Here is a 24,212-nt window from a genome sequence, read left to right as displayed (position 1 = left end):
TTGTTTTGTTTTTCAAATAAGAATGTCTTGCCTGAAGGAAGCAAAATATCTTCCACATACTGGCTCAGATCTTTAAAAGTACTATTTCAGCAAGAATGTCCTTATAGTTCTGTTCAGCAACTTATTGCACAGGACTGTTTCTGCTGTTATGGATGGGATTTCTGGTTTATTTTGGACTGTAGCTTCCCAAATTTGCCAAGAATTCCACATACATAATTCTAAGAGATGCAGCCTAAAAAGAAGTCTACAGACCAGTTTTCATTAACTCCATGCATGCCTCTGGTAGCCTGGTTCCCATTTCAAAAGCAAAGAAACTGCCTTGGTGCTCCTTGGCAGTCTCCAAGCCTCCGAGGGGGTGGGGGAAATCTTACTGCCCCTTAGGCTCCACATGCCCCAAAGACTATTTCTGCTAAGGGCTGAATAACCATAATCAAGGTTCCCTCTTATCATTATTATAATGATAAAGGTTTATAAACTTCTGACTGCCATGGTTGCAGATCACAGAATCTCTTTAAGTCTTGTCTGTAGTGGGGCTTCTGAAGGTTAAGGCCAAAGCATCTGAGGACCTAACTTGGGAAATCACTGCTCTGTCATATCCATCACCAGTAGTCTTATCTCTCATTAAATCCCCACCCCAGTGTTGGTTAGAATCCTGTTGGGGTTTTATGCAGGTGTCATTGTGTAAATCACAGCAGCAAACTAACATTCCTCAGGTATAGAACCTCACTGGGGAACGGGGTGGCCAGGTTAAATCACTTCTTGTACATCTTAGGTAACTTTAAAAACCTTGTTAGGATTACAGTACATTGAGGCAACTTACCTGCATATAATGACCACAGCATTATTGTCATTGCAGCAAAAAAAGTGTGGCCTTATAGAATACAATTCTGACGATATTAAGGATGTATAATTCTGATTGTTGGACTATAAATCTATAATTCTCCATTTTGGGAGTTCCATCCTCAATGTGTCACACCTAAGAGAAGGGCTAAGCTTGAAGGTTTTGAGGATTAGCTCTGCCCAAACTTCCTGTCCAGCAAGGAATCTTCCAATTAGTACTTGGACGGCTTCCTTTCTGAATGGGAGACTTGGGTGTAGCTAGTACTGGCTAGGCCTCAACAGTTTCAAACTCAGGCCTTTTCCCCAAATGAGCCATGTTTAGAAGTCTGTTGCCATCTCTCTGTCAGGTGAAACTCTGTGAATGGAGAATTATGGAATTTGTAATTTACATATTCCAAATGGCACAATTTTTATGCACCAACTCATCGTTGCACAGTGTATAGTCCTAAGCTAGACTTAAATGATGTTGTATCACTTGTTTGTTGATGTAGCTTGAAATTGTGATCTTAAAGTCAAAACCTTATGCGTAGAGTAGGAGTAGCAGGTAGAAATTCTGTTAAAACTGCCGTCCTTTTGTTTCTGCCACTGAAGCTATAAGTTAACCATGAGCTGAGGTTCACCCATCTACATGCAGCTTTGGATTCCTCAGCACTTACAGGCAGCTCTGCAGGAATCTCCACTCTGGGTCCTTGTTTGACGACTTACAACAGCCTGGCACAAAGTGCTTCGTGCCCATCTCTAGTTTCATATCTACAAATGTGTGTCTGTAAGGCAGCTCCACACTAATGCCAGTTGGTGTAGTTAACCACTGTTTTGGGGGTTAGAGACTATGATTAGCAGGTCCACTCCTGCTCAGGTGAACATATGGTGGATAGAATTTCAGCACTCCTTCTGTCATTCATCTAACCTAAAAAGCATTAATTGAATTAATAGGATAATATGTAGTGGTTAATTGTTAATATATTCATGAACTGCTGGGGGTGGAGCCATGAGTTTGGGAGTTTGATTCCTCACTGTGCATCTTTGACAGGGGCTGGACTCATTGATCCATAGGGTCCCTTCCAGGTCTGCAGTTCAAAGATGATGATGTAATGTCCAGATCTGAGTGGTGAAAGTGCACTGTGGATTAGCTTGAAGATGCAACAAGAAGGGTTCCAGCTGCAGACTGGAGAGTCAATTTACATAATGACTTTCAGGCTTTGTGAATCATAAAAATAATTACAGGAAATAAAGCGTGAAAAAGCACATAATTCGATTAAATGAATTGTACCATTGCAGACATGACGTTTCCCAGCTATATTTAAATAAATATATATATATATCTCCACATTTTCTGGATAATTACGTGCCACCTATGGGCTCACATCCTGTTGATTAACATAGTAAATTGCACTATAATATTGTTTGTTGATGTTGTCCTGTGCTATCATGTCTCCTCTCGCTCATGGTGACCCTGCAAATGAGGGCCCTCCAAAATCCTGTCCTCAGCCGCCCTGCTCAGCTTCTGCAGACTCAAGCCTGTGGTCTCTTTTAGGGAGTCAGTCCATCTCATATTTGGTCTCTCTTTTCCTTCTGCCTTCTACCTTTTACAGCATTATTGTATTTTCCAGGGAATCTTGTCTTCACATGATGTGCCCAAAGTAGGACAGCCTCAGTTTTAACATGTTTGCTTCCAAAGATAATTCAGGCTTGATTTTATATAGGACACACTTGTTTGTCTTTCTGGCAAACCAGGGCATCTGCAAAGCAGCACCGTATTTCAGATGAATTATTTTTTTTTCCTTTCAACTTTCTTACCTGTCCAGCTTTCACATCCATACATGGTGCACTAGAACAGGTCCATTGAATCAGTAAGGATATGGTGAATCAAATCCTTTGTAAGTTCCATTGATTCAAATGGGCCTACTGTAGTTGTAACATACGATAGTAAAGAAAGTTGCATAGAGTAAGACCAGTTAAGTCAGCGGAACTTATGGGGGAACTAACTCATCAAATCACCACTGATTCAGTTGGCCTCCTCTAGTGCAGCTCACTATGCTAAGCAACATGATTTCAGCCTTTGTAGAGTTCTAATGAAGGAACTTGTATTTTTAAATGATAACTGTTTTGGCTTAGTACTTCCAACAAAAACTGACTTGTTCTTTTTTTTTTTATTTCAGGTGAAGAAGCTAGGCATAGTTGCTGTTAGTAAGTATGATGCCATGTATGGATGAAAATAATCCAGGGTTTTGCTGAGGATTCTGTATAAATTGTTACTTGCAGCTACTGTAGGTTGTTTTGGGTTTTGTTTTGCTTTGTTTTTTTACAAAAATGCTGTTATAAAACTGTGTGACTCATTTAAAAAAACCTTAAAATCTTTCCAACATTTGAACAGAAATAGAGAATAAGCAATATAACTAAGTATTCATTCCAATAGAGGCTGAAATTGTGTTGCTCATCTTTACACTAAGACTCTTTGAATATCGGACAGTTGCCACCATTAATCATATGAAAAGCTTCTTCCCCCACCCTGAGGGTCCCAAAAGCTTCCCCAAGGCAAACAGGAGCCCTAAGTTCAGACTTAGAACCTGAACTTTGAAGGATAGGAGGTTTTACGTTAAATTAAAGACTTCTGCCATCTGCTGATAATGTTATCCTTGTTGCATGGCATAAAGTTATGCCAGTTGGGTTTATAGAATAACGAAGTTGGAAGGGGCCTATAAGCCAGTGGTCCCCAACCTTTTCCCAACCACGGACTGGTTGGGTGTGTGTGGCATGCTTGCGGGTGTGTTGTGCACATGCCCGTGGCGCATTCGTGGGGGGCGCTCGCAGGGGGAGGAGATCTGTGTCCATGGCCTGGTCTTGTACTCTGAGATGATTGAGAAGAGATCCTGCCCCTCCTCTGTATGACTACTTTTCAAATATTTGAAAAGTGCTGTCATATCACCCCTCAGACTTCTTTTCTCAATGCTAAATATACCCAATTCTTTCAGTTTTTCATCATAGGGCTTGGCTTCCAGTTCCCTGATCATCCTTGTTGCCTTCCTCTGAATTTGTTCCAGTTTGTGAGCATCCTTCTTAAAGTGCAGTGTCCAGAACTGGACACAGCAGTCAAGATGAGACCTAACCAGTACAATTAGAAGGGGTTTCAGTTCAATTTGTTAATGCAGCCTGAAACAGCATATATGCTTTTTTGTGGCCACATCGCGTTGTTGGCTCATATTCAGCCTGTGATTTACAACAATTTAAAGAATCTTCTTGCTTGCAGTATTACTAAACCAAGTATCCCCCATCTTCTCATTGTGTGGTTGGTTCCCCCCCCCCCCCGGTGTAAAATGTTGCACTTATCCCTATTAAATTTCATTCTGTTGTTTTCAGCCCAGTGCTCAAGCCTGTCAAGATCTTTTGAATTTTGTTCCTGTCTTCTAGGGCGTTAGCTCTTCTACCCAATGTTGTGCCATGCACAAATTTGATAAACATTTCCTTCACCTCCTCACCCAAGTCATTAATAAAGATGTTCAAGAGCACCAGGCCAAGGACTAAGCCTTATGGTACTCTTATTTGCCACCTCCTCCCAGTTTGAGGAAGAGCCATTGATAAACACTCTCTGAGTACAATTCTATAGCCAACTGTGTATCCACCTGACAATTGTTCTATTCAGTCCACACTTAGTTAGCTTGCTAATCAAAATATCATGGGGCACTTTGTCAAAGACTTTGCTGAACTTAAGATATATTACGTCTACAGCATTCTCAGTATCTACCAGGGAGGTTACTTGATCAAAAAATGTGACAAGATTTAAATTGTGTCTTTTATTGATGTAAGGCAGGGTCCCCAACCTTTTTCACCCCGTGGACTGGCTGGAGAAGGTGGGGCATCCCCGTGCTTGTTTGCATGTGTGAATGAGCATGCATGCACATGTGCAAACAGCAGTGCGGCACTTGCACAAGTGTGCTGGAGCACATGCGCATGCACAAATCAGCTGTGCGGGGGGGTGGAGGTCTATCTCCACAGCCTGGACCGACTCAGGCCACGGACCAACACCGGGCCGCGGACTGGGGGTTGGGGACCTCTGATGTAAGACATCTTGGATCCTTTTGAAAGGTTCTAGGAAATGCAGGAGGAAAATATTTTGAATATTTTACATAAGCCATACAAGCCAGGAATTTCTTGGAAGGGCTATATTTGTCAGAATTTGCTTCCCAACAAATATCAGGACAGTAATCTTCCATTACTGTTACATTGTATCTCTCAGAAATTCTTGTGAGCTGTTTTTCAAAGATTTCATCGGCATCTTCTCCTTGATTGGGTGGTTAGTAGTAGACGCCCAATTACTCCATTCATTTTGTTTTTCTCCCTAGTTATATTAATCCAGATGTTCTTGACAGGGCAACCAGGCTCATCCTCATGTATTTCTTTTTCAGGTACTATATAAGTACAAAATAAGTACCCTCCCCCCTCCCAATTCTCCTAAGTGATTACTTTCCAACCACTACCCATCTCGTGGCGGAATTTCTGTCAACTATTCTTATGAGAAACCGTAATCCCCATCCCTCCCAACTTCAGTTTTAACCTTCCCCCTCTTTACTTCCCTGGTTACATTGTCTACTTTTCTTACTGTAATCAAATGCCAATAAAGGTTTATGTATGTATGTATAAGAAGAGACCTGTATTCAGTACATTTATTTCTAGTTGGCATTTTTTTTTGACATTTCTGCACTTCATCATATTCTTTTTGAAATTCCCACGTGATTGAGATGATTACATTTTTCCAGTTTAATGCTATAGGTTAATGCTATGTTTTACTTTCCAGCATGTAGCAATACTTATGAGCTATATATCACACTTTCCCTTTAACATTACCTAAAAGACAATTCCTTAAGTATCATATTTAATATTTAATAATATCTTTAATGAGCCATATTATAATATATCCTTATATCTGAGTCCTAGAACAGTCAGCAATAACAAATATATGTATAAAAGCCAATTAGAACTTGCCACATAGCTGCTCAGTTAAGTCTTTGGAGCCTGGAAAGAATGCAATAGCAGTGAAATGGAACTTTATGTAATTTTTTATTCATATTTTATATCAATTGAATTCAGCACCATAACCAATTTTGTGCATCTTGCAGAATCACATTACCTAAGTCTGTTTTCCGTTTTGAAACAATATGAATCCTTTTGAAGTTGGCAAAATGATATCTCAAAAAAATATATCTTTTTCTAGAGAAGTTTTTTAAAAGTACCATTAATATGGAAATTAAGAGAACGTTTCTCACAAATGAAACTTGACATTTAGCATAGTAAATATAAAAAGAGACAGCACAGTACAACCTTCCTTATTAGCATTTCCAGTTTGAGGTGTTTGTTTTAAATATGATGTGTTATCAAACATTTGCAATTCATTTGGTCTGGATGTTTCAAATGAATTTAAAATAATTTGCTTTGTGTTTTACTCCAGTTACTTTTTCTTTGTCCTAGTTCCTTTCTTAGGTTTTTAAATTCTTGCACAGTTCTTTAAAATGCTTAACAACTATTGTAATTGATAGGCATAGTTTCCAAATGTGGGTTAGGATCCCATGAAGGCATGAGTGTTTGCAAAAGAGAGCAGTGTGTTCAGACAGAGCTTAGAGTGGAATACTGTACAACTCACCCGTTCGATTTTGTCACTTGGCTGCCTGTCATTTGGCACCTGTCAAATACTCCTTTTCCAGCAGTGGGAAATAGAGCAATGATGGCAAGTTGCAGTTGTTGAAGGTAGTATTCTCAAGTACTTATAGGCCCCATTGAATCCTAGCTAATAAGATTGATATCCTGCTACCTGCATTTTAGCAATATTGGTGCTTGAGCACACTTTCTTGGAATAAAGGCTGTAGTCCTGAATATGCTTGGGAGTGCATTGACTACTGTAGTACAAAAGTAGAAAACATACAGGAATGTACTGTAAATCCTATAGATCTTACTCAGAAGAGTTGGGTCTTTTTTTAGTAATATTCCTTCAGGTGTAATCTGTAGTAACTTCTCTGTCTTAATCCTGATAATGTAATAAAGCTATATTTTTTAGATAAATGGCAAGTATATTAGCAAGTGACTTTTTGGTCATGTAAAAATGTGGGTTTTTTACTTGTTTCCACCTATCTTTTAGGCAATGCTTTGCCACAGAACATCACATGTTTGGCAGCAGATAGAATGTTGGTCTTTGCAGCATGTGGCAGCTTCCTGTATGCTTTGGCTAGAAACAAAGAGGTTTGTATCATTATTAAATAATATGGCATGTTTTTTATCTGATTCTAGACGATTCAGTTGTATTCAAGATACACTAATCAAAATTATTCAGCCCCTATTGCAAATCAGGTTTATTACCCAAATTTACAGACTTTCAGCTGTCTGCAATGAACAAATCAAACAAAATCAATTGAAATAGCTCAGCGCAACGAATGCTTCAAGTGATTTTGCCAAATTCAACTGAAAACGCAACTTTTAATGAATTCTCTAGTCTCAAAGTTATTCAACCCCATGAATAGAATCCCTCACAACAGCACAAATTTGCAAAACACTTGTCGTCTCAAGCACACCTGATGCAATGAATTAAGGGCTTCATTAGTTCCACCAGATGTGCTTGAGCTGGAACTCATGAAGTATCTGTACTGGCAAGAGGTTTGGTGAGTGTCACATTTGACTGCATGTTAGAAATATTAAGTCAAAAGAATGGCCCAGAAAGGTAAGAGAAGAGATAATTGCCCTTCCCAAGCAAGGAACAGGATACAAAAAGATAGCAAAGGTACTGAATGTTTTTAGAGACACCGTTGGAATTTCAAATTTAAAGGTTTGAATAACTTTGATTACAACTGTATGTGCACTGGTAGTGTCAGAGTTTCAGTTTAAACTTAAATAACTAAGCAAATGAATGCTTCTTAGAAGGAGGTTCCTTTGAAATTATCTTGGGACCTCCAGTAATTGTGGAGGTGGTGATTAAGTATGGATGGTTTCTCATTGTTGTGTTTCTTTTGCTGTGGATTTTTCAAAACTGGAAGGAGATCTATAGTGCAGTTTGTGCACTAATGCTTTGTGAAAAGGCTGCTGAATATTATTTGTTAAATAATTGTGCACTATCTCAGCAAGTTTTTATTACTTCTCTTCCCAGTGTAATATATATTAATGGAAAAGTATGTGTAAATTTCGATGACTAGTTGGATGTTGTGATTTTCATTTTGCTTTCTGATAGTAGATTATCAAATTGTACAGCTCTAGAATTTTCGAATAGAATTCAGCATAATTACTCCCAAGCTGATGAGAAGGGACTCGTTCAAGGAACTTGAAAATGCTGGGTCAGATAGTGTTCTTCAGAATAGTGACTCATGTGATATGCAATCCCTTCAGGGTATCATGAAATCTTGCGGGGAAAGGAGAGTACAAAAGTTTTTTTTTCTAGAGGAATGTCATCCTGATACTGGTTGCTTTTCTAGTAAATTTCAATATGTAAATAAAACTTAGAGTGCACTCTGTAAACTTTCCAATTTGGGAAGATGCCACAATTGGAAAAAAAAGAGACAAAGACATTTTTCTTCAGACAGGCTTTCCACTAGTAATTGACTATCTGGGAGGGGTGTTTAAATGAAGCGTTGTGCCTTGTTGCTTTTAAATGTGTCTTTAACATTGATTTTATTTACCATTTTAAATATACTATATGTTTAATTTCTTTTTTAATATTTGTAATCTTACCATTTTTAGCTTTTTAATATTGTCTTTTTAATGTTGCAAGCCACCTTGGGTACCTTTTAAGGAGAAAGGCAGGGTAAAAATATTTTAAATAAATAATAAATGAACTCCCAAGTGTGGAGAAGGAAAACGAGATTAGTAGCTTCATTGAGTCTCTTGAGTGTCTTTGGCCTTGTCCACGCTGTGAAATTTGGTGCAATCCGGGTGGTGCTTAAAAGGTCCTTATCTTCAGTGCCATCTATTTTAACTCTTGGTACCCATCTGCCAAGGCAGAATGGTAAGCTATTTTGCATCTCAATGAAAGATTGCATGCTCTAGCTCAGCGCCAGAAAGATATGGGCCAGTTCTTAAAAGAGAAGGATGGATTGTTTTCAATAGGAACACAAGCGGATGAGATTTTTTCCCCCTGTGCCAAACAGTGCTGTCAGGGAACCATATATCATAACTATATGCCAGTGTGGACAAGCTCTTAGAAAGCTTGGGGAACCCCTCTGCTTCCTACAGCTCAGAGCAAGCTCAAGAAGATCCTCACTCCCATTTCTACCACAGAGCTCAGGAAGAAAGTGCAACATTCGAGTCTAAGCACTGACCTTTCCACTAATTTTCACGCTAACTGGGTTATGCATTCTTCAGGGTGCCACAGGCACCAGTCAGGCACCATTATACACCTTTTAATACCTACAATCCTAGACACCACTTTAAGGCATTAAAGTGCAAGAACTACCACCTTCCAAACCCATTCCACAAGTATTTTGGGGTGGTTCTTTGACTAAAATTCCTAGGTTGTGTTTTTTCCCCATGTGGTCCATGACCCCACTGAAGAGGAAAAACAGCCACCCACAGATAAAGTATTTCTGCCATACATCAGAGGGGTCACGGACCGCATGCGTGTATGGCAGAAATACTTTATTTGTGGGTGGCTGTTTTTCCTCTTCAGTGGGGTCATGGACCACATGGGGAAACCTTTGGAAAAATACAACCTACAAACAGTATTCAAGCCCACCACAAAAATGCAAAACACAGAAGTACTGGACAACACCAGCAATCAAACAATCCACAACAACCATCAGATCCCAGCTGTGAAAGCCTTCGAGAATACAAAGGTCACAGCTGGGCAGAACTGCCACAGCATATCTCGGAAAGATGGCTTGGGTCCTCCCACCTGTGCCACATTTCAGAAGTGCTTAGTATAGTTGGACTGTCAAGAACTTGGCTCATCCCTTAAGGGAGAAGAGCGTTGATCCAGAACTTTATACAGTGGTGCCTCGCTAGACAATGATAATCCGTTCTACTGAAATCGTTGTTTAGCGAAATCATTGTCTAGCGAAAAGCATTTCCTCATTGGAATGCATTGAAACCTATTTAATGTGTTCCAATGGGGAAGAATCGTCGTTGTCTAGCGAAGATCAGCCATAGGAAAGCCGCTTTGCGAACCGCCAATCAGCTGTTTAAATCGCTGTCTTGTGAAGCTTAGGTCCCGAAAACACCTGTTTGCGAGCGCAGAGGGAGCTGTCAAAATCGTCGTCTAGCGAAAATCGGTTTGCGAAGCTGGGACCAAACATTGTCCAGCAAAATTCCCCCATAGGAATCACTGTTTTGCGAATCGCTATAGCGATCACAAAAAGCCAATGTCTAGTGAAAAAACTGTCACACGGGGTAACTGTCTAGTGAGGCACCACTGTATCTCATTTAAAGTTTTTGTGTAAGACAGATGTTGACATTTGTATAAATGGGGGTCTTTTGGGGGGGTCATACACACTTTACTGCTTAAATATGATCTTATTCTAATGAACTAACTAGAGTGCTTTGAATTGTAGGTAGTTCACACTTACAAGGGACACAGGACAGATATCCATCTTGTGCTGCCATTTGGGGATCATGTAATCTCTGTAGATGATGATAGTGTTCTTATTATTTGGGATACACAGTCAGAAGGTGAGAATTTGCTCTTTGTAAAATAACATTAACTATTGAAAAGCAAATACATGAATATGTTTGTAGTGGACATGAATTTAATACTGTTCTTTTTCTGCAGAAGAATACTTGCAACTTAATTTTGATAAGAATGTGTTCACAGTTTCTGCAATTATGCATCCAAGTACCTATTTGAATAAAATTCTTCTTGGTAGTGAACAAGGAAGTCTACAGTTATGGAATGTGAAATCCAAGTAAGAGCTGTCTATTAAATTAAAAACTGGTTATCATCTGTTTATTCTCATAACTGCAAAATCAATGAGTAGAGCTTATTGATATGCTTGGGGTAATCATTTCACAAGCATTGCTTAATTTGTAGAGAAAATTCTAAACTTGTGATCATAAATGATACTCTTACATTTGGGGTATAGCTGGAGCATATGGGGGAAAGTGCTTAATGGTGTCAAGACTCTGCTGTATTGTGACTGCTTGCACCTTATATGTCTGAAGTTCTTATAGATTGGTTCTTAGCCATTCTTCAAATCATAATAACCAAATCATAGGTTTGTTTTTCAAACTTCTTTGAAAATAATTTTAGTGACTCTCTGATGCAAAACTTGTTTTCTTTTAAGTTTATGTTTAAAATTCTGGGGTAAGAAAAGGATTGGCCAAACCCCTAAAATCATGATCTCCATCACTACAATTTCTGTTTGAAATCAGTCGGATTTGAATCTGTATAATGCAATCATTGTGCATCTAGCCGCCCTCAGTGACATTTTTGACTGTTATCTTGTGGGTGAATGTGTATTGACATAATAGCTGAAATTCTGTTGAGTAACTCTCTGGGTGTAAATAGTAATGAAGTCATTATGTTACTGTCTAATTTAATTTAAAAGACTTCCTGTCTCCCTTACCCCCACTCCCCAGGTTCTGAGATACCAACTCCAGAGATCCCTTTCAACCTGGAGAAGCCTTTGAGAGTCTCAGGACAGCTGAACATTGGCAATGGTTTTTGTAGATCGAAGGCTCCCTGCCCCATACCCTGGGGCTCCCAAAGGCTTCCCCAGGTCGAAGGGGATCCCTAGGAAGCTTCAGAATTGGGTGAGAGGTGTGTTTAAGAGCTACATTAAATTAAGAGTGTCCATGGTTGAAAATCATTGCCATTTGTGCCTGTAGGTTGATCAGCAGAATTTCAGACTCTGGTTTGAACCCTGAGAACTGCAAGTGAAATGAGAAGCTATAACTTTCACGTTCAGTTTTCCCTCTACAATGTCCTTTACTGTATATGCCAAAAAAACCTCCCAGAAATCCAAGAAAACATTCTGTTTGACATGAGATGGGCAGTGGGAAGTTGGAAGTTAGCCGAAATTATACAGGGGCACAAGTGGAGTTTCCTTGTGTTTGTAGTTCCTCAGTCAGTGTACAAGCTGATAATAGTAATACTTGAATTTTGTTACAAATCACAACTACTGAATAGGGCATCTTTATTGAAACTAACAAAGTTTCTAAAACGACTCTTTCTGCCAGTGTTTGGAATATTTGATGCACATCAGTGTGCTCGCTATAAGCAGAATGTGATCTATCTGGTGACTACACTTAAAGCTTATTTTTCTTGCCATTCTCAGTTCACTTACAATAGGGAAGCAACCTGAAATGAGTAGCTTCCTCTTCATTTATGGAGATGAGTGTTCTGCAGAGTTGCTACTATTTGCTTGTGGAAAGAGCTATGTGGTTAGTAATCATTAACATCTTACCCTCACCAAGTTAATAGGGCTGTGTTTCAGAACCTAGGTCTTAATTCCTTCTTCAGTTGGCAATTGCTGGAATAAGGATTAATATTTCTAATAAGCCTACCTTGTCACTCTAGACATCCCCTTCCATATGTATTAAATTATATTAAAGTTGGATAGGGAAAAAAATGTGGTCAGCAACTCTGAGAAATACGGACATGACAGCATATTTAGATTGCATCTTAACACCTCATTTGGAACAGCTGATCTTAAAAATGGCAGAGGTAAACGAGAAGGCTGGATCTCAGTTGATTGAGAAAGTTCTAGGGCAGGTACAACAAACCATTGGCACTCCAGATTTTTGAACTTCAACTCCCAGAATCCTTAGCCTATATCCCCAATAATAAACTACTGTGGGAGTTATAGTCCAAAACATCTGGAATACCAAATGTTTGCCCCCCCCCCATCCTAGAGGTTAATTTTTTTAATGACATTAAACATTGATAACTATTCCACCTTCCCACAGCAAACTATTATATACGTTTCCAGGATGGGGTGCAGGAGTGACAGTCCTTGAGCAGGTAAGTGATTTGTAGACCAATAAAAAGTAAATATACAACAACTGTATCCTATTCATTGAGTCACTTGCAGAAGTCTTTTTGAGTATTTTAGGCTATATTAAATAGCCAGAACTCATACCATTAAATTCTTTCATTTAGTTGCTAGTCCAGAATAGTAAAGCTGTTTCTATAGAGTTCTTCATGCCTAGAATGTTGAATTATTTGGAATTGTTATGATTTAGTTGTAATAATCTTCTCTCATTTGCTTGTAGGGCATAATCTGAATAAGATAGAGGTGCCACAGATTGATATTTTTTGGTCTGGGGAGTGGACAGATGTTTTGAATCATGTAACACTCCTTCTGAAAGTGCAGATCCGTAGTATGAGAGTCCTAAACTGTCACTGGCGGCCCACATATTTAAAGGAACACCTCTCCTAGTTCCAAGAATTATATTTAGAATATTGAGACATCAGAAACTTAAATCTCAAGCATCTGGGGCTAAGAGTAATAATCAGTGTAATATTTTTGGGACTGGATTCATAAACCTCTTATTCATAAACTGAAATTACCTTAGACCCTGTAGTGTGGCCTACAAGCAGGAATAACCTGACCACACTTTATTTATATAAATGAAGAAAACTATAATCATTCTGCATCATAATGGGGGAAATCCAAAATAATTATTTTGGTATTACCTTTATTAAAATCCCAAGGGATGTGGTGGCGCTGTGGGCTAAACCACAGAAGCCTGTGCTGCAGGGTCAGAAGACCAAGCAGTCGTAAGATCGAATCCACGCGACGGAGTGATCTCCCGTCGCTTGTCCCAGCTCCCGCCAACCTAGCGGTTCGAAAGCATGCAAATGCAAGTAGATAAATAGGGACCACTTCGGTGGGAAGGCAACAGCGTTCCGTGTCTAAGTCGCACTGGCCATGTGACCACGGAAGATTGTCTTCAGACAAACGCTGGCTCTATGGCTTGGAAACGGGGATGAGCACTACCCCCTAGAGTCGAACACGACTGGACAAAAATTGTCAAGGGGAACCTTTACTTTTATTAAAATCAGACAATGCTACAAAGCTGGTCAAGCCTTTGGGTTCTCCAGAGCTACTTGTCAGGCTAGAAATTGTAAAAAGTGGGACCTGATGCCACAAACAGAAGAGAAAAACATTTAGTCACTTATTGTGCCAATGAGGGCTGCAATTTAGACATAATCTTAAAACATATATTTAAAGACAAATTGAATTTATTTATTATTTATTTTATTTATTAGATTTATATACCACCCATCTAGAACGTGTCTACTCTGGGCAGTTTAATAGGTATCTGCTGGGGATCCTACTCCATATTATTGATAGGATATTTGTGATGTGTTTTGAAATCCAAACAGTCATATTGAGGTAATCATACAACCTTCCTTACAGGCACCAGCAGTGGATGTCATTGCAGTAGGTCTTGTGTCTGGTCACATCATAGTGCATAATATTAAGTTTGATGAAATGCTAATGAAGTTTCAACAAGACTGGGGTCCCATAACAGCAATAGCATTTCGTACAGGTAAACTTTAACATTTACTAGAAACTAATAAGTAGAACTGGAAAATGTACATGATATAATGTCAGCTAGGTCGTAGATGTGAACTAAAACCTAAAGTTTAAGCACAGTTTTAAGTTTAACCTTCTTTAATGCAAAGTCATCTTTGTCCAGTACTGTCAACAATAAATTATTTGCTTGGCATGACTGATACTATAGTTTTATTAAGACACTCCAGGCTATGATTTAGAAGACCATGGATTGTCGAGTGTTCTCCATTTGTGTGTACAGCTTTGTAGATAACTTCCTGATCTCATCAAACCTTAATTTACTGTTTCATCTCAGCCAGTATACAATGGTTTGAATGAGAACCTCTAAACTAAGATTGGTGTTTTCAGAATTTTGCCTGTGTGTATATATATGTGTTTGTATATTTAAATCTGTTATAATTTCATTTGGCTTTATTTTCCAGTATTGAATGGTTGTGCTGTTTATTTACAACCATTTTAAATCTGATATGCCTTAATCACTACAATAGGAAATCCATATTTACCCATATTTACCCCCTCTTTTATGTGATCAGATGGGCACCCAGTTATGGCTGCTGGAAGTCCTGTTGGACATATTGGATTGTGGGATCTAGAAGAAAAGAAACTTCTAGGACAGATGAGAGACACACATTCCACAGCAGTGTCTGGTATGTCATTTGTCCAAGGAGAGCCACTTCTTATTACTAATGGTTCGGACAATGCTATAAGGGTAAGTTGTGCTTGGTTTTTAATATTCATTTTCCACTTGGATGTTCCTGAGATGATTTATAAGTAATGCATCTAAGAATACAATGAATCGGGATGGATTTGGTTTAAATCTGAGTCAAGTTTTATTCCCTTTATTCAGGAACAAAAATTTCATATTCACAAAAGTGTTTCCCCAGAATGGCAGTATTTGTTATCAGTGATAAGATGCAAGATAGTTTGTAGGATAAGAAATGCATAATTAAGTATTATATGTTGAGGGCATTGTATGCTGTCCTTTTCACAGTTCTAAGGCAGTTACTGTTTTGAGTTGGAAGTTTGGCTTTAGCCAGTTGTATGGCCCTTCACTGCTAATAATCTTCTGTGCCAATTCTACCTAGAATTGCCACTTCAGACTTTCTGTTGCTCCCACACAGAGACAAACCTAAATGCCTTCCCACAGTCTTCGCAGTGTAACTGCTGCCCCAAGGATTTTTATGGGTCCTAACCCACTCCACCCATTTTTCAGGTTGAAATTTAGCAGCTCTTCATTCTCTTTAAATCTACTGGCATTACGAGGGGGTGCTGATAAGTATTGTGCCTTTCCCAGAAGAAGTTGAGCTAGGAAGCTATACAGTGGTGCCTCGCATAGCGATTGCTCCGTTTAGAGATGAAATGCTTTGTGATGCATTTTTTGCGCTCGCAAAAGCGATCACTTTGCAATGTTCCCTGTTGGGGAATTTCCCTTTGCGATGCTCGGTTCCGTGCTTCGGGAACCGAGCATCGCAAAGCGCCAATTTGAAAACAGCTGATCGGCGGTTTCAAAATGGCCACCAGGTAAACAAAACGGCCACCCGCTGTGTTTAGGGACAGATTCCTCACTTAAGAGGCAAAGAAAATGGCCGCGCTATGGAGGATCTTCGCTGAACGGTGAGTTTTAAGCCCATAGGAACGCATTGAAGGGGTTTCAATGTGTTTCTATGGGCTTTTTAATATCGCATAGCGATGTTTTCGTTCTGCAGCGATTTTTGCAGAATGAATTAATGTCGCAATGCGAGGCACCACTGTAAATTGCAGGGTATATTGGCCAGTTTGTCTGTATTCAATGGTGCAAAAATCATCTACCTATGATTTTAACTTATCTTTCATGTTCAGGTCCAAAGTGAACATGGCAGCACCTCTAGAACAGTTCAGTGTGGAAGAGCATAGGACCATAATCAAGTTCCTGTTTCTCCAAGGGAAAGGTGCAAAGCAGATCCATGATGAAATGTCACAAACTATGGGTGACAGTGGCCTTTCATATGCAACAGTTAAACATTGGGCTGTCAATTTTAAAACTGGCCATTTCGGTGTTGAAAGTGAGAAACCCAGTGAAAGGCCTGTTTCTGTCTCTGTGCCTGCAAATGTGAAAGCCATCCATAACATGATCATGGGGGACCACTGAATATCAGCCAAAAATATTGTTGTGTATTTTCCTGGGCAAACTGGTAACTGGTGATGAGACATGAATCTACTATCATGCTCCTGAGACAAAGTAACAGTCTAAGGAATGTGGTTCCCCCAGGCCAAAGAAGTTCCGAGTACAGTGGTGCCTCGCATAGCGAATGCTTCGCTATGCGATGAAACGGCACAGCGAGGGGTCCCGGGCCATCGCTGGAGCGTTCGCTCAGCGATAGCCCCTATGGGCTTTTTTCGCTATGCGATGATCGCGCGGACGTGATCAAAGCATAGCGAACAGCTGATCGGCGGTTCCAAAATGGCCGCCGCTAAAACAAAATGGCGACCGCTGTTTTGCCTCGCTAACGAGGCATCCAAAATGGCCGCCGCAATGGAGGAAACTCGCAGAACGGTGAGTTTTAAGTCCATAGGAACGTATTAAATCAGTTTTAATACGTTCCTATGGGCTTTTTTATTTCACTTAACGATGGATTCACTGAGCGAGGGTTAATCCAGAACGGATTAACCTCGCTAAGCGAGGCACCACTGTACAAAGGTTGGTGCAGAAGCAAATGGCAACAGTTTTTTGGGATAAGAAAGGAGTTATGCTGGTGGGCTACCTCCAACAGGATTCAACCATCAATGCAAAATATTGCTGTGCTTTATTGACGAAGTTGAGGCAAGGAAAACCATCGAGGAAAGCTCTCAAAAGGTGTCATCCTGTTGCATGACAGTACCTCATCACACACTGCGGGTGAAACAATGACAAAACTGACGTCCTTAGGCTTTCAAGTGATGCCCCATCCACCCTATTCCCCTGACCTGGCTCCTACTGACTATTATCTGTTCCTCAAACTCAAAAAACACCTAAAGGGACAACAATTTGGGAGTGTTCTGGAGGCAACTAATACTGCAAATGAGTGATTACACCAGCAGTCGGAAGAATTTTATTTGCAGGGACTTAAGAAGCTACAGGACAGATTTCGTGAGTGCATTGACTTTCTGGGGGAATATGTAGAATAGTGTGGCAGTTACAGCTTCCTAGCCCAATACTTATCAGCACCCCCTCATACTGACCATGCAATAGGAATGGTTGTGAAAAATAGCACATACAGTTTTATTAAGTACAGTTTGTGATGCTAGATTACTGACTTCTTATTGGCATCCAATGCATTTAACTTACATAGGTTACAGTTACTCTTTATTACTCTTTATCCATCACTATGCTACTATCAGTGCACCAATAACGTCTGTGATTTGGTATTTGATTTTATTAAGAACTCCCCATGTGAATATTGGTCTGAATCTATATTTCGCTTTTGAAATTTCCAAGCTTTGAAAAGTGCCATTCTTCATGGGCTAGATGAGTGACACTTTGTTGAGGAAAATTTATGGAGGGCTTGTGCCCATGTAATGTTCACTGGTAAGCTTACTTATAATGCAAGGAGAAATGTTTGAGTTTTAAAAATAGCCAACTCCTCTGTTTTGTATGTAGTTTGCTAGTTCCTTGTATGATTATATTATGCACATTTGCACCAGTCACATTCACAGTGTTAGAACGGTGCTTACTTCAAGCAGAAAACACTAATTGTGAAGCCCTAATATCACTCTTTTTGTTCGTTCTTCCAGGCAGAGACCATAAGACCTTTAACAGTTTGTTGTGTGAGATGTCTAGCCCTCTTACTAGGCTTGAAATTAAGCCTGGTGTGGGCAACTGTTGGGCTTTTGGATTTTTTTTAAATGTATTTTTTATTTTTAAAAACTGGCCTTTGGATGTTTTTGTCCTATAACTTCCATCAGCCCCTGACAGCAGGAGGGGAATTTGTGGAGTTTAAGTCTCTCCAAGCTGACTGTTGCCTATTCCTGCATTAAGCCACAGGAGAGGAAGTAGCAGAGGTAGCATGACCAGCCAGCCAGTTGGTATTGGTGCTTTCTGATATATTACTGAGAGACACTCCCTTAATCAAACGTGTGTGACCTGCCCTCTGTCGTACTAGGCAGTGAGACAGAAAGTGCTACTGCAGCTTGATTCAGATTGTGCATGGACTCGCTGCCTTCTTTTGCCTCTGTTATTTTTCATTTGTGGAGAATTGAGGAAGAAATGCTTCTGTTTTTGTAGCTAACGCTCTATATCTTAGGCTTGCAACCAAATCATTAACCAACATTTGGAACCGATCTGATGCACTTTTGAAGATTTTCAGCTTTGACTTAGATGTCTTTGCAGTCTCTCTGAAGCCACTCACTTCAGTTCTAGATTAGTTTGTTGAAGCAAATTCTGTCTTATAGAGTCTCCCTTTGATATAAGGTCCACTTGCTTGTAGCTTCTTCAGAGTCTGTTCAGTGTTATTTATAATCCAGCAATGTTTGTAATCCAAACAGCTCTGTCAGCTTGCTCTGTTCCCTCTCATAGTTTTTTTACGTTTGTTTTCTTATTGAATAGGTATGGATCTTTGATGGCCCTGGAGGAAATGGTAGACTACTGAGATACAGAATGGGACATAGTGCACCTCCAACAAAGATCAGATATCATGGGCAAAATGGGCAGCAGATTCTTAGTGCCGGTAAGTATTTCTTCAGCTTTTTCTTCTACAGAAATGAGTAACAGTATTTTGAAGAAAGCGGTGTGATCCTACTTAGCGTGTTGTTACATCTAGTATGTCTGATTTTGAAATTCGGTTTCAAATGATATATTAGTCAGAGGCAGGCAGCTTTTTCTATGAGCTTACCTCACTTTTGCTCAAAATGCAGGATGAATCATGACTGATGTTTACCTGTTTCACCTTTAATTTCGTAGTCCTTCACTTCAGGAAAATATTAGGGTTTTTGTGATCAGTCCAAATGGGAGACTTGCATTTTAATAAAGACTTGCTCTTGTCAGCAGTGTCCCTACATGTCAATGTTAATCTGGGGATAATTTCAAATGGTGTTAGGTAGTGAAGGATAAGTTGAGTTTATTATAAAAGCAGTATTGTAATCCATTGTTTCTATAATCAGTTAAATATACAGTGATGCCTGGCTTAACAACATTAATTCGTTCCAGCTAAATCGCTGTAGAGCGAAAATTTCATAAAGCGAAATTAAAAAGCCAATTGAAATGCATTGAAAACTGTTCAATGCGTTCTAATGGGCTGAAAACTCACGGTCCAGCGAAGATCCTCCATAGGGGCGGCCATTTTCGGTGCCTGTGCAGCGAAGAATCCGTCCCTAAGCACAGCAGGGGGCCATTTTGAAACCTGACAATCATCATTAAACAAAAAAACCCCATTGGAATCATCGTTTTGTTATCGCAAAAATGATCGCAAAAACCTCAACGTCAAGCGGATTCATTGTTAAACGAGGTAATCGTAAAGCGGGGCATGACTATATACGGTAGATTGATAAGTATATCTAAATGATTTTATGAACAGGCATGTCTCTTCTATTTCTTAACATTTTCTTATGTGATAACATAGGTCAAGATGGTACCTTGCAGTCATTTTCCACAGTACATGAAAGATTCAATAAAAGTTTAGGACGTGGTAAGTGTGAAAGTATATAAAATGGCAACTCTGCAGATAATCAGATATCAGTTAAAATTAAGGATATACACTAGCACCACGGTTCAGATTTGCAATTTGGAATTACAGCCTTTGGATCTGGAATTCAGAATTTTAAAAATTCAGAATTTCTGGATATGTGGAACTCTGTAACAGTCAATATGAATACTGTTTAGTCATTATTTTCCTCTTTAAAAAGCACAGACAGGCAAAGGATTTCCCCGTGTCATTCCCAGTGATTCTGCCAAAGAATTTAACCAACATTCAGCAGTGCCTAGGAATAAGGACATGACTGTAATGGGTGTACTGATTGAACCCTGAACAGTGAAAACCACCAGCAGCATTAAGGGAGCAGATGACAGGTTGTACTGGGGAGTGGGCAGCTACCCTGGGCAGCAGATAGCCTGTGGCGGATGGGAATTGTGTCAGCAGCATAGGGCCCAGCACAGTTGAGTGAGTGAGCACAATCTTGGAGTAGTCGTTGCAAGAATGAAAGAGGCAGAAGGAGAAGGCAGCAGACTGAAGCATGGCATACATAGTACTGTGAGCAGGGTGCGCCATTTTCTCATACTTCAGGAAAGTCCAGCAATGATAGGTTGACCTTAAAATATCCCCCCCCCCCCAATCCAGATTCTGGGCATGAGCAGTGTGGACTGACAATGTCCTCGGCCTGAGAGAATACTCTCTCACTAGGCACACTGGTTGGTGGGCAAGAAAGCAGTCCCACTCCCACCTTGGCCAGATTATCCCCAAACAGGCTCCTTCTCAGCCCAGTAGTAAGACAAGGGATTGGTCTCTTTTGGCTTGCAGGATTCCTGCCTGTACTGTATGCCTCTACCTCTACCTCTGCCTTTGCCATGCCCTGCCTCTGGGATGTTGTCTCTGGAGGACAAGCCCCTACTATGTTTGGCAAGGCAGTGTCCCAGAAAGTTCACCCTGTTGTTGCAGGGGTGAGAAACTTGGACTCTGGAATAGAACTATTGATACTGCTGTTCGCGGTGGTATCAATATGGCTAGTTTTTCCCAGCTGTGTGTGACCCCTCAGTGCTAGCCAGACCTAACGATTTCCAATACCATTGCACTCTTCGTATTTCTTCATATGCAAGAGTTAATGTGAGTTTCCTTTGAAATGTTTACATACTCTTTGAAGGAATATTTGAAATGTGATTATTTTTAGTTACTAAAGACACAGAGAAGTAACTGTGTCTCCCTAAACCAACAGAAGTCATTTTCAGGAAAGAAAGTATGATTAAAATGATTGTTGGTTTGTTTGCGTTACTCTGCTAATTAAATTTGTTTTTGTTTGCTTGTGTAAACATATCTCATCCTAATTTTAGTGTATTTTGCTTTGGGATAACAATCAGAATGAGATGTTATCAAGAGAAGGATGGAAAAATAAGTCTTCCATAGTGTGTAAAAATCTTGAAGTATCTTTGTCATGATTTTCGTATTTTAAAGGTTCTATAAATAAGAAGTCAAAAAAGAAAGGCTCTCAGTATGGTACAATGGCACTTCCTCCTATTACAACATTTGCAGCAGGTAAGTAAATCTTTGATTTGAATGATTGAATAGCTGAGATAAGATATCAAATACTTTTTTTAAAACATCTCCCTGTGTTGCCAGTTTCAGAAAGTATTTCAGAAGCACTTTGGTTTGCATCATGCCTTGCCAATAGAATAACACAGTTTTTGTCTTGTGAAACTGAGACTGCTGTCAACTGAACAAAAGTTGCCACCATAGTTTTGGAAAATTTAAAATTATGGTATATATTGTCGTCATTGTTTGTAGGAAAAAATTGCTACCTTTCCAATTTTTCTTAAGATCATGAACTCTTTAGATTGATTTTGTATTTGGTAATATTGTCCATTTCCTTTGTGTTTCGTGTTCTGGAATTGGGAAATACCTGTTTAAAAATTCACTGGTGTTTAACAAAATAGTGAGCAGATTTCAGAGTTTTTCAGAACTCTTTTTTTGCAGATATAAACTGGATTAGATTCTCAGAAGGGAAAACAGGTGTGATTGCCCAAAGCCTCCTTCAGCTAGGCTTGCTTGCTTGCTTATTTGTTGGTTGGTTGGTTGGTTGATTGATTGATTCAACTTGTATACTGCCCCATAGTATTGGAGCATTCTCTTAGTAGTTAAAAATATAGTTATGCAGATAACATTTTGCAATCTTCTAGCAGAGCACAGGGTTCCTTTCCATAAATTTGTTCCTGGTAATAATGAAAGAATCATCCAGTACGCTATTTCAGAAATTCTTATTTATTTATTTATTTATTTATTTATTTATTTATTTATTTATTTATTTATTTATTTATTTATTTATTTATTTATTTATTTATTTATTTATTTATTTATTTATTTATTTATTTATACATACCCCGCCTATCTGGACTACCAGACCACTCTAGGCAGTTACTCCTCTTCTTCATTTCCACTTCAGCCAGTGAAAGGATTTTTTTTCAACCTTCTCCTACCATCACCAGTTTCAAACCGGAAGCCTTTCAGTGGTTAAATGTTTGTTCAAGTCCCTGTTTAGCTCAGCTTTGGCCAAGCATCCAGCATGGATGTTGGTTCCTTGGTAACAGCTACTGAGAAGTGAAGAGTTATTTGTTGTATAAAAACAATAGCGATTTTTATTTTAAAAGCAAAATACAGTGGTGCCTCGCTTAATGAGCGCACCGTTTAACAAAGAATCCGCATAGCGACGCTTTTTTGCGATCGCTAATGCGATCGCATTGCGACGCTTTAAATGGCAAAACATCGCATTGCAGTGATCGGTAAGCGTTTCACTTACCGATCTTCGCATTGCGATGTTCTAAAAACAGCTGATCGGCGGTTCCAAAATGGCCACCGGAAGAAAAAAATGGCCGCCCACTCCATTTTTGCACCCTGCCCTCGCTTACCGGGTGGCAAAAATGGCAGCCGGATGGGGGAATCTTCGCATAGCGGCGAGTTTTCGCCCCATAGGAACGCATTAAACGGAGTTTAATACATTCCTATGGGTCCCCCCCCGCATAGCGACGAATCCGATTAGCGACGTTAATCCTGGGACGGATTAACGTTGCTATGTGGGGCACCACTGTAAATACTAAGAGTTAAATCAACAGTGGTACACTTAGGTCACATATATATGAATGCTAATAGTTATCTTTCTGAAACTTATGTCTTCTTTATAATTTATAATCCGATCTAAAGCTAATCTAGCTGTTACTTGTAACAACTGTTTAACATTCGCAGTCCTAACTATCTAAAGTTTCTCATCTGAATTGTTCCCAGTTCAGTCCATTCCCTGTTTGATTGAACTCTTACATAGTAAGAATTCTGCATTTAATTTCAGAGACAGCTCGTCAGAGTGACTGGGATGGAATCATTGCTTGCCATCAAGGTTATGTAACCTGTACTACCTGGAATTATCAGAAATGTTCAATGGGTATCTATAAACTGAAACCAAAAGACTTCAGCAAAAATAAACCTCTTGGTGTATATGCAACAGTAAGTTTTTTTAAAAAAATTGTTGTTTGCATTAGCATCACATATAGAGTAGCATATGTAAAATCAATAATAAAATGGAATAATGTAATACGATTATATGAAATACATTATACGAAAGTGAAGATGTATGTTAATTACAGCTGCTGGTGACCTTTGGTTGGAGGTGCGGTTGTTAAATGACAAGTCAAGTGAAAAGTAAGGAGCTGACATTCTGCATGAACCTGCTGACCTGGCTTACATTACAGATATTTGGTTGGCTAAAGCTGGGGGAGTTGGTCTTTCTCAGCCTTGCCCACCTAAGTTCTCTGTGCAGTAACAGACCAGACCTGTGGGCAGGTGGGAGAAGTTGCAATAGTCAGTATTATTAGGTGTTCTGTCCCATGGACTGCTTGGTCTGAGTATATATACCTGAGAGGGAATGCCTGGGACCAGAAAGGGATTCTGCTGATGCACCACCTGCCCTGCTTCCTGCCTGAGCTGGTCTCGGGCATGGTGCTGGAATCACCTTGGCTTGTGGTGCTGGGAGACTGCAGTATCCATGCGGATGCCAGTCTATCAGAAGTTGCTTAGGGATTCATGTCTCCTATGACAACCATGTCTGACCCCACTTAGGTTGCAAGGCGCCCTCTTGACCTGGTTTTCTGTACTGAGCAGGATAGTGATGAGGGGGAATTCTCAGTAGTTCCATTGTCATTGACAAATCACTACCTGGCAGGGTTTAGATTTATTTTAA

At 39.6% G+C, this 24,212-nt stretch overlaps 1 protein-coding gene across 1 annotated transcript in view; it reads left to right on the top strand.

The window, feature by feature from the left end:
• Positions 1 to 24,212, top strand: part of WDR36 (WD repeat domain 36) — a 53,820-nt gene that overhangs the window by 4,003 nt on the left and 25,605 nt on the right. Inside the window, exons 2-12 of the mRNA XM_020780001.3 lie at positions 3,000 to 3,027; positions 6,968 to 7,068; positions 10,359 to 10,476; positions 10,577 to 10,709; positions 12,712 to 12,766; positions 14,169 to 14,301; positions 14,861 to 15,036; positions 18,889 to 19,009; positions 19,901 to 19,966; positions 21,443 to 21,523; positions 23,325 to 23,479. Of these exons, the coding sequence (XP_020635660.3) occupies positions 3,000 to 3,027; positions 6,968 to 7,068; positions 10,359 to 10,476; positions 10,577 to 10,709; positions 12,712 to 12,766; positions 14,169 to 14,301; positions 14,861 to 15,036; positions 18,889 to 19,009; positions 19,901 to 19,966; positions 21,443 to 21,523; positions 23,325 to 23,479 (1,167 nt within the window). The remainder of the gene's footprint in view (positions 1 to 2,999; positions 3,028 to 6,967; positions 7,069 to 10,358; positions 10,477 to 10,576; positions 10,710 to 12,711; positions 12,767 to 14,168; positions 14,302 to 14,860; positions 15,037 to 18,888; positions 19,010 to 19,900; positions 19,967 to 21,442; positions 21,524 to 23,324; positions 23,480 to 24,212) is intronic.

The sequence above is a fragment of the Pogona vitticeps genome, chromosome 2 (assembly GCF_051106095.1).
Source record: "Pogona vitticeps strain Pit_001003342236 chromosome 2, PviZW2.1, whole genome shotgun sequence".
NCBI lineage: Eukaryota > Metazoa > Chordata > Lepidosauria > Squamata > Agamidae > Pogona > Pogona vitticeps.
This window is presented reverse-complemented; position numbering and strand designations above follow the sequence as displayed.